The sequence below is a fragment of the Vigna unguiculata genome, chromosome 1 (assembly GCF_004118075.2).
Source record: "Vigna unguiculata cultivar IT97K-499-35 chromosome 1, ASM411807v1, whole genome shotgun sequence".
NCBI lineage: Eukaryota > Viridiplantae > Streptophyta > Magnoliopsida > Fabales > Fabaceae > Vigna > Vigna unguiculata.
The window spans coordinates 8,104,732-8,116,173 of NC_040279.1; the positions used below are offsets into that span (position 1 = coordinate 8,104,732).

General features: G+C 32.1%; 1 protein-coding gene across 1 annotated transcript; it reads right to left on the minus strand.

The window, feature by feature from the left end:
- Positions 1-4,516: 4,516 nt before the first annotated feature.
- Positions 4,517-10,853, minus strand: LOC114182072 (cytochrome P450 87A3-like). The gene is made up of 9 exons (XM_028068823.1): positions 10,526-10,853; positions 9,841-10,162; positions 9,601-9,750; positions 7,125-7,376; positions 6,913-7,002; positions 6,722-6,800; positions 5,463-5,569; positions 4,990-5,117; positions 4,517-4,896 (listed from the first exon to the last, which is right to left on the minus strand). The coding sequence occupies exons 1-9, from the start codon at positions 10,717-10,719 to the stop codon at positions 4,785-4,787; spliced, it is 1,434 nt and encodes a 477-aa protein (XP_027924624.1). The 5' UTR covers positions 10,720-10,853; the 3' UTR covers positions 4,517-4,784.
- Between the last annotated feature and the right edge of the window lie 589 nt (positions 10,854-11,442).

Sequence of the window (11,442 nt, forward strand, 5' to 3'; positions counted from 1 at the left end):
ACTAAAGGGCAAAGTAGTACATGAGCCATAGCCCTAAAGAAAAGCCCAAAGAAACATGAGGTCCAGCCCAGGTAGATTATGCAGCGAAACGATCCCTTCCCAGTTGACCTCGAGTACCTCTCGCATATGCTCCCATCAATAAATTGATGATCATCGCAAAAGTAGAAGAGCAACATACAAAACAATCAAAAAAAGCAAGGGTAAGCTAGAGCCAAAATTAGTTTTATCATGGAATCAGATATACTTTCATAGTCCAATATATATACATCATCCAAGCATGTTATGACCTTCCAATCAATACACTAAGACTCGACTCGACTCATCCGGATATATATAACCTGGTCGGATTCAGCGGATGCTTGCACTTGTGGTGGATACCTCTGCTCACCCCGAGCTATGTGTTACAAGTGTTACAATGAATCAATCCCCCACACACAAGGTTAGCCCTTAATGAGTTTTAGGCCTCCTGCTACTCTCACCACAAGAGTAAGTCCGCTCTAAGTGAGACTAACTGACTCCTTAGAGTGTCAGGATACAATCCTTACCTTGAATCCTTACCAAATTATATAGATGGGGCACCACTAGGGACACCCACTAACAGGGGCCATGGAATTACATCCCGACCACTGAAGCACGACCTTGAAATCCCACCTAGAGATTTCAAGGAATTATGCACTGACCATGGACCAATCATAATCAAACAAGTAAGTAATATATTCATCACGCATATATATATATATATATATATATATATATATATATATATATCCCATGTCAACCTTTATAATCAACCTCTTTTATATTACCCTTACCCTGTCAAGCCCATATCTTGAATTCTCTTTTACAAATAAACACCTACCCTTGCTTCCTTACTTCAAGGTTGGTACCCTAACTTGAAAACATAATTCAACTACCTCTCATTTCCTTGGTCCAACTTCCTCTGTGCAACCTTACACTTCCAACTCTGAATGATCATTGCACACTTTTACCTGATACTCACAAGAATTGATGAAGGATTAACTTGTTTCCTTTTAGAGTTATTGAATATGGTGTGAGTTGATTAAGAAAGCTAAGTGAAATCCCCACTGGACATTAAGATAGCAAGGTATTTAGATGTGAAGGTTCCTTTCACAAAGCTCAAGAGAAGAAGATGATGGATTGATTCAAACAAAAAGGAAATGGAAAGCACATAAACCATAGAAAACCAAGAACAATTATAGGAAGAAGAAAACATAAAATGGAAAGGAAAGAAATGGTAAAAATGTGAGAAGCACGCCACTACAAGGCTAGGCTATAAGCCATGGCAACCTTGAAGATAAGTGGATGTGTGCCGCCACTTGCTATGCAAGATAAGGCTTAAAAGTATTCACTCCCTAGAGAGGAAACTCTCACAAATGGTTGAGACAAAAGAGTGTTTTTACTTCAAAATGTTCAACCCTTTTACATGTCTAGGAGCACCCCTTATATAGAATAGTTTAGGGGCCTCTAAGCAAATAAAAGATACCTAAGGATGTCTCTACAAAAACCTAACCCTAGCTTCTAGAAACTAGGTCAAATAAGGTTATAAAAATGAGAGACAAAAGACCTAACTATGGTGTGTGCAAGGCTAATTTCGTTCTAGCACAAAAGGAGACAAAGAATGTGACTCATATGTCTCCAAAAAGTGGCCAAAGTGTGCTAAAAACAAAGGAGACCAAAGGTACATAGGTACACTTGCTTCATGCCTTTTACTTTATGCTTTATGCCTTTGCTTTACTCTCTACTCCACATCATTTATGCTCCCCAATCACCATGCACCACCTAGCATTGCTTTCTTACTCCTAATTAACCTACAAAGCAAATAAACATAGATTAGCATGTTGGCTTAAGTCAAGTCAACTATAGTCAACAAGTCAAACCTAGTCAAAGGTCAACAAGTCAACTAAAGTTGATTCAACTAAGTTAACTTTGGGAATCAAAAATAACAAATACAAATGAAAGGGATGAAGGATTAGTGAACTTCCTTTCTAAACATGCTTAGTCTTCTTAAGCATGTGCCTCCATCCTTGGTTAGGGTCAATCCTTCATCAAGAACGAAACCTTTGATGTTTTTAAAGAACCGGTCTTCGTAGAAATCGCTAGGTCAGGAGTAAGATAGTTCTTCTCGCACACCTCTTACCATTTCTAAGCATCATCTGCCACCATCCCGTTGCGCTTCTCTGATCCATACACAAGCTCACTTGTTTGCCTGCTCAAAATAATGATCCTTTCATGTCCGCCATGACAAGGAAGCAATCGTCGTTGAGAAACCTTCCTCGAGACCCCTATAAAACTTGCATAACCCTTTAAACTCCTCTTTTGATAGCCTTAGCATGCCATTTTCTCAACCATGTACCTATCCTTTTTAAAACCATATTTCTTATTAGCCACTCCAACCTTAGTCAATACTCTTCTTGAACGACTTGACACACCACAACTTCTTTTTAAAGATTCACCAAACTTGTCGTCATCCTAGTGATTATACTAAGTTTATACCATTATGTCTCCAACAACTCTTTCACCTGTTCCTCTTACCTCACAATCTTAGCATAAAGCTTCCAATTAGAAACTATCAGCACAAGTTCGACTTCAGACCCAAATGCAAAAGGGAACTTCACCACTCCAAAGCAAAAATTCAAATATTTACTTCAGAGCAAATCTATAACTCTTCTACCACTGAGATTCCTTGCGTCTATTTTTCACTTGCCTTTGTCGTATAACTCTAATTCACATGACATCCTACCCTCACCTTTCAGCTTGATCCATACTTGTTACACCACTATTGACATATCTCTTTAAATCAAAGGATACCACTTCGTTGGAGATCATATCTCCTAAGAATGAGATTAAGAAAACAACCAATTCACCTTTGAGATTATGTCCCAACCTTGTAAAGGAAACAATTCAAATTGGTTTTGAATTTAAATACTTTGATCATCGTGAAGGCACCACACACCCGAGCGAGTCTCCACTTGGTTGCAATTGTAGCAAAACCATCATCTCAACCTCAGCCCCTTCTTAAAGGCAACCATGACTCCCTTACCATACTGGCAACATCAAGGAGTACACGATCCTAAGAAAACCGGCTCTTAGTCCAAGCATCACTTCGTAAGGTGTATCTCTGGATGAGATTTATTCGTGCTAACCACTTTAGCATCAACCATCGTAGACACCATGTTAACCACTCAAAACTTTTCTTTTCATTCTCTCCATCATTGTGCTCCAACATTAGTTGGGTCGTCCTTCCATATGAGAATAACCTTTAAAGGTGTGCTCCTCCGTCTGGTACGTGAAACCTTCCACTTTATACTCAAGGTCAGATGTTCTGCTCATGGAAACTATTTTTCCTTGAAACATCCCGCTAACAAATTTGAAAAGACACATCATTACCTGTTGACTATTAATCCTAGTAGGAATCCCTTATGCCACTTCTTTTCCTATCCATAAATTGTTCTTTCCTCTACTTAGGAACATCATCTTTCCTAACTGGTTAGTAAAACCTTATCCAATTCAGTCTCTCACTAGAGGTTTTCCATCTTTTCGCACTTCACGATCTCCTCTTTTTTTTTTTTGCTCTCTCGTTGCCAAGCAATCTCTCCACTTTCTGCAACTTAGAATTTGCCAATTGTCCCTCTTCCACCATTCCAATAAGCACTAGATGTGACCATATGACTATATTCAATGACACTTCGTCTAACATTGTATGCATTCAGATAACTCTGAACTTCAACATTGACGGGATGTAGAATCAGGTTGATATTCCTCAAACGTTGTTACACTTGCATGCACTGATATCTCCCATATGTTCTAACCTCTAGATTCAACTCATTTTGGAAAACTTGCGGTATTTGATCCCAAACTTGTCCTTGAAGCTCCCTTAGTCCAATCGTTGTTAAACTCCAACATCTTTTCTCAAACTATTAACCCAAACTTAGCTTCCCTGGCTCAACCGTATACAACACACATCCACTTCCTATCTCTAAGGCAAGAAGTTGTTTTAGAGACCTCATCCAACACTTGTAAAGGAAAGCAGGCCAAGTTGACATTGAATCTGCATTCCCTTATTTCTATAGACACCAAACACAGAGTACAAAGGCATAACAAGACAAACTAGAACATACGAAGCAACACTCCATCATTTACGGACAACCAAACCCTTTTGTCTGTCATCCTTCTTTCCACAGCTAGTAGAATTAAGAAAGAAAAAACAACCTTTAATCTAGTCATGAGTGTGCACCCTCATTAGGGCAGATAAAAAGTGGGCCTTACATTAAATGGACGTTGTTAAGGATACTTATATTTTATATATTTTGATACTCAAATTTTAAAAATAAATATAATTCTCTTGTCGATACAAGTTATATAAAATTTTAGATAGTCTAGATTGATTTTTATGAACATCGTATGCTAATGATATCATGTAATAACATTCAACGCTCATTCATACGTCTTAACATTGCAAAGCTTTATTAGTTTTAGACAGAAATAGATCACCAAGTATTATCACTGCAAAGCTTTAGCAGGTGTTTAAAATAAGAAAGTTTAATTGATACATTTTTTTAGTTTATAACCACAATAGTAGACATGATCTTCTCTGTGACAGAATAAAACATTCTACTTGCTCCTCAGCTTGAAGTTTTACAATAAACCTTTATTATACTATGTGATATCAGCTCTACTAAAGACCATGAACTGAACTTTATTCTCTAATAAAGACAATGAACTAAGTTTTATTTTATTCTCAATAACACTACATTTTCTTAGATTCATTCTGATTCATACTTCCATGGATCTTTCTCCGTTATCCGGACATAAAAGCCATCAGGAAATCGTAGCCCAAGATTTCGAACAATATTGCCTCCTTTGATGGGTCGCCACCTAGGTTTGAAGATGTTGAATTAATGTTTTATTTTAAATTCACGTGAAGAAATATACACAATCATTCATGGCGTTGGCAATTGGTAATCTTACTTGTACTTTGTCACCAAGTTATGAAGAAAAACAGCCATCTGAACCTTCGCAAAGTCTGCCCCAACACAAAATCTCATGCCTCCGCCAAAAGCCATGAAATGTTTGCTGGCGCCACTCATTTCCATTCCCTTATAGGTTTTTTTTTGTCACAATTGTAGAGGATACAATAATACCAAATGTCATTGGAAAATTTTGCATAATTATATGAATCATAGAAAAATAAATATAATAAAATAAATAATGTATGAATGAATTTATTCATTTCTACCAGTTTTTGTTTTTCAAAATCTTTTCTTTAACTCGTGTATGATGTAATTTTAATTTAAAAAAGGGTTAATTCTTTTAATTATAGAAGTTTTTGTGGGAAAGTTTTGTCAAAGATAGAACCTTATTGAATTAATAGGTAGCTAATAGGGTACATGAAAATAAAACAAATGAAGAAGGTTTAAAAAGGAAATATTAGTTAGACTTACCTCCCATCTCCATGGATTGAAGGAAAGGGGATCTTCGTATAAGGTTGGGTTCAAGTGTACAGCTGGAGGACAAATCATTATTGCCCACCCTTCTGGTATGGTGTATCCTATGCATTGTTTATCAGCAGTGTTAGTTTGACTATAGTTTTAAACTACATGCCCCCAAAAGTTATATATAAAGGTGTTTATTATTTTAAATTTTTTTAATATCTATTATTTCATTTATAGTTAACATTTTTATGATTTATAAAAATTATGTACAAAGTACACTTATTTATAAAGAAAAGGTTGAATAATTATACTACCATTAATATATATTTCTTTGTAAACAAGATATTTAATGCCATTACAAGAAAATCATGTATTACCGACGATAAGTTTTGTTAGTAAGAGAAAATATCCGTCAGTAGTTGTTAATTTTTAACAGATTTTTGATGGTAAAAATTTCGTCGATAACAAACTTGTCAGCAAACATTATCGACGAATATATCCGTTTGTAATTATTTCTAATTAATGACTACAAGAAAACTCCTAAATAATGACTAATTTTAGTGACCAAAATTATGTTTAGAGATCAATCTAAATATCAACTTTCTAATATGAAACAAATTTAGAAACCAATTTATTTGGTAGTCAAAACTTTTATAGTTAATGTTTGTGATCAATTTAGATATCAATTCACATAGAAACTATTTTAATGTTACCAATTTCAAAGTCAATCAAATTTTTTTATTCATAATAAAAATTATTTTGATTACAAATAAATTTTAATTTATAAATTAATATTTAAATTGTTTATTATAGTAACTAATTATTTTTAGTCACTAAATCTAAAAATTTTATTGTAGAATGTGATCCCTTCATGTTTGTTTGATTTTTTTTTAATAAATTTTTCATGTAATGGTAACAATGTATGAGTCTATTTTGAAAAATACTTTTATTTTTTTTTATTATATATCGTCCTATTTTTCCTCTAAAGAAAATAAAAAAGATATTACAAAAATATAAATTGTTTTACTTTTATATTCCTCATATAAAAGAATATTTTTAATGGTAATTGATTTTTACACGGTTCATTACATAAGACTGAAATTAAAATCTGTGTTTACAAGAAATATATATGTGACAGAGTAAAAGTTACAAAATTTATAAAATAAAAATCTAAAATAGTAAATATAAAACAATTTCTTAGATTGCTCTCATTCAGTAAGGCTTCAGATTTTTGGATGTATTTGATATATAATGAGGAAATGACATACCTCCATATTTAACTTCCTGGATTGTCTTCCGAAATATTCCTGGAACTATGTTTGCGAGCCTTATCGTTTCATTTATGACCTGTAGATATTCATCAATTAAACATTAGATATATGCATTATATATGCACACACAGAATTAAACGAAAACCTCGTTAGAAAAAATGAAAATGTCTTATTGATGATTCAACCACCTGAAGTGTGAATTTCATTGATTTGTACTCTTGCCATGTAAGTCCAGAGTTTGGATCTTCACGACCTTTCAGGATGGCTTCATGTTCTTCCTACAAAAGTATATTAAATCATTACAAAATTTTTAAACTTTATTATAAAATCTAATTAAGGTTAAGAAATTCTTTGAACTTGTCAATAACTTATAAGAACAAAACATATATATTTGACATACTTCTAATCGCTTGAGGACTGAGGGATGGTCAGAGAGTGCTTTAATGGCATAAGTGAGAGCCAAAGAAGTGGTTTCAAAGCTTGCAAAGAGCAGTGAAAACATGAGGTCCAAAGCGATCTCTTCATTCAGTAGTGTTCCCTCTTTTGAAAGTTCTTCCACAACAAAATCAAAAAAGTCGCTTTCTTCTTTCCTAGGCTCTTCTCTTCTTTCATGCAGCATCTTCTTCAGTTTCTTCATCGCCCTTTTCCTACCCTGCCAAAAATGACGCCTTCACTTCTCTTTAATGCTCTTAGGCAAATTTGGCTATCAATATTTTTTAGTATCAAATTCCGGTTGAATTACTTTTTTATCTATTATTTCTTTTTAAAATCTCAAATTGATCATCTAATTTTTTTTAGTCTCAATTTAGTCTTGAATTTTTGAAAATTGATGTAATTTAGTTCTTTTGTTAAATTTGTTGAAGCAAAATAATGATTTTTCATCAAAATTGATATTAATACTTTGTAAATTACACCAACAAAAACAAACCATCTTTAATTTTGATGATGAAAAAACCTTCATTTGATTTATGAAATTTAAGGAAAAAAGAATCAAATTGTAACAACTTGATATGTTTGAATGATAATATGAACCAAAAAATAATTCCAAAATTTTTATATAAAGTTTTAAAAACATTATAATAAAAAATAATAAAATTATATTTTTTGTTTTTATTATAACTATAAAATTAAATAGAAATATTTTTATAATTTACTATAATTAATTTTTATTTATAATGATTAAGTTTAAAAGAATAGTCAAATCCAAAAAATGATTATTGAACAAATGATCACTTAAAAGATAATATGAATAAAATAATTATTTTTATTTTAAAAAGTTTTTAAAAGGCAAAATTGAAAAGTAAAATGTGTAAAAAAAAATTTCCTTAATATATATGTATAAAAATATTTTAATATATCAAATTATATAAAATATATATATATATATATATATATTAAAAATATTAAATTCTTAAAAAATATATTTAAAATTACATATTAAATTATTTAATTCAAAAAAAATTGGAGAATCATGACTCTCCTTTCTCATATCAAAGATCCGCCGATGCAAACCACCAAAATAAACTAACCTACAAATTAAGTATATAAGCACCGCAAAAATTCTTTGTATCTACTTACAAAATTTTACTAAAAACTAAAAATTTTCGTGAGTAGATTTTATCGATTAATTTTAAAATTTTATTAGTCACAAATACTTTCCTTAATAACAAATATACTGGTATATAGACAAACTTCATTGATAATTGATAATTTTTATTATTGACATATATTTTCTGCCAAAAGATATACTAGTAAAATTTAGGTTAAAATATCTTTGTATTTAAATAGGTTCTCATTTTCGTCAATTTTGTTCTATTTAGTCACTTTTTGCTAACACCGTTTAAAGCATTAATGGTCATGAACAGTGACTGTCACGTGTCACTTCGTGTTTTTTTTTTTACTTTTTAATTTTTTCTTAAATGTTTACATGTCAACACAACATAGTATCACGTGTCAGAATCAATATTTTATATCCAATTTAGTTCTTATATTTTGTATTGTTGTTCAATTTAATCCATTTTTTTACATGAACCAATTTTGTCCCTTTCTAAATTGAGACCAAATTTAATTTTTATATTAAAATTCATATTTTTTATTAAATATATAAAATTCATATCATTATAAATTTTATATAAAAATTTAATTTGATCCCAATTTGAAAAGGGACAAAATTGTTCGATTTTAAAGAAAATTGGGATTAAATTGAACAAAAGTAACAAATATATGAACTAAATTGAATATAAAACGTTGACTCCTAAAAAGTAACACATGCTGGGTTGACACACGGAAATTTAAACAAAAAAAAATAAAAATTTAAAAGTATATAAAAAATTTTAAAAACCGTGAAGTGACACGTAGTCACTGTTCATTACTGTCAATGATTTAAATGGTTTTAACAAAAAATGATCAAATTGAACAAAATTGACGAAAATTATTTGAGAAAAAAAAACAAAATTAAAACTGATTTAACAAAACTATTAAAAAAAAAGATTTACCTGTCCATATTCTTTAGTTTGTGTTTTGAACATTTAATGATAATATCTTTGTGGTTAATTATTTGTTTTTTTTGAAAGTCTACAATTAAAATGGACGTGAAATCTTTCTCCAACTGATAAAATGTTGTTAAATACATTCGAGGGTGAGAATGAGGAGTAAGAACTACAACTGGAAATCGAAGACGTGGAGTTGGAGAGGAGGAGACGGTGTTGGAAGAGTCTGTGATTTCAACTTCTCCATTATTAACAAAATACTAATTTCTCCATTAACAAAATACTAATGACTAATAATTTGTCAATAAAATTTGTTCCAAGAGTTGAATGTTCAACTCCTGTACTAACAAATACTAATAACTTACCATTGTCAATAAAAACATTTACCTGCAAACATTTGTAATAAGCTGTTCCGGGAATGTAGAGAGGGAGTGAGATAAGTCCTTCCATAAATGAAACAAAGTTGGCCATTAGACTCTCCAAAGTCTCTTTTGAATCACAGCTGAGAAGTTTTTTGGCAGTCAAATCAAATATCATCTGTAAATGAAGGACGGATCAGGAAACCAAAGGAAAGAGCTTTTAAATGAAAACAATAAAAAAAGTTAATAATGAGTGCTGTCATTTGACCCTTTTTGTTGCATCCATCAACTCAACAGCATCCTGACATGACCACTGCTGCAATGTTGTGCACGCTTTCTGGTCAACCTCTGAGAGCATCCTTTTGAGGCCTTCAGGACCAAACATTTTGAACACCATGTTCTTAACGTACTTGAACACAACACCATGCAGGGAACCTAAATTTTGTTTCCCAAGAATCTCGTTTAGTGTGTCTGGGTACCAGCTCTTGAACATTTCTCCTTCTTGTTGGAATATTAAGTGATTAAACTTTGGGTCAGTGGACACCACAGTTGGTCGTCCAGCAAAGCCGGTCTTGAAGATTGGTCCATACCTTAAAAGAAACGAAACCAACGAGCGTAATCTTTGTTCTATTAGTGTTTTATTGCAGATCCCATATGAAAATTTATGTCATTTAAATTTATCACAGTTGATGTACTTGTAATGGAATCACAGTGAAAGAGATATTTCATGGTTACTTATTGAGAAAATATTATACTCTAATATTAATATTATGGATAGTCTGAAAGGGATATTTCATGGTTACTTATTGATAATTGTACCATGCGTAATGGTAAAACTATTATATTTTAGTTTCAGAGCACACATAAAATAATGTCAAGATGCAATTGGCATGAGCAGTTATGGTTTTAAGTTACAATTTCTCATGAGAAAGGAAAAGCTTGCATATATATACCTGTTCATTCTCTGCTTTATGAATGGATTAATATCAGAAGAAGTGTACGGGGTGAAGAACTGAAGGGATTCACCAAGAAGGGGAAAACCCAATGAACCAGGTGGGAGTTTTCCATTGCAACTGGGGTTTCTCCATCTATAAACCCAATGTGTAATGCTTATAACAATCAATGTTGCAAGACATAGAACCCACATTTTTTCCCCCTTTGTAAACGGACCAATCAAGTCTTTAGAAAGTTAAGAGAATATAATAGACTAAAGAGTTTGAATTAAGAAAGAACTAAAGAAGAAATTGCTGAGACTCATGGCTACTTAAGAGTAACGAACAGTTCCAGAATAAAGTAAAATGTTGGCATTATGTTGTCGCAGAAGTTGCTTTATATAGGCCAGCCACTTCTTCAATTCGATGCTGTTCATCTATCACCACTAACGACAATCATTTTCAATTTTAATAAAAGGACTGTTGTACGAGAAGAAAATTAGGTAGAACTAACCGTTGAAAAATTGACATCTTCATCAATGCCCATTAAAGACCATAAATGTTCTTTTCAATTGAATAAAACATGGTGTAATGCGAATGACTGTATGACGCCGTGCAATTATTTTATATTTCTTGCAAATAGAGAATATAAAAAATTATAATTATTCTATCTTCAATTAGTATTGTACCTCTTCATGACAAGTACGTCGAGGTTTTGCCGAGGTGATTTCCTAGGGACTGATGTTGTTAGGGGTTGTTAAGAGTAGTGATGAGCAAATATGCAGATTAATGTCGCCATAAAGTCAACACCAGAGTAATGATGAGTAGAGATGTAGAGTAATGTCGCCATAAAATCGACACCAGAATAATGATGAACAGAGATATAGAGTGATGTCACCATAAAGTCGATACTAGAGTAATGATAAGTAAAGATATAG

Bases quoted from the DNA above. Each gene is read 5' to 3' on its own strand.
- LOC114182072 (XM_028068823.1), bottom strand. From the start codon at position 10,719: ATGTGGGTTCTATGTCTTGCAACATTGATTGTTATAAGCATTACACAT. The intron at 7,377-9,600 runs GTAAATGTTTTT...CATTTTTGGCAG, and splicing joins CTTATTACAAATGTTTGCAG to GGTAGGAAAAGGGCGATGAA. The intron at 5,570-6,721 runs GTATGTCATTTC...AACAATGCATAG, and splicing joins CCAGGAAGTTAAATATGGAG to GATACACCATACCAGAAGGG.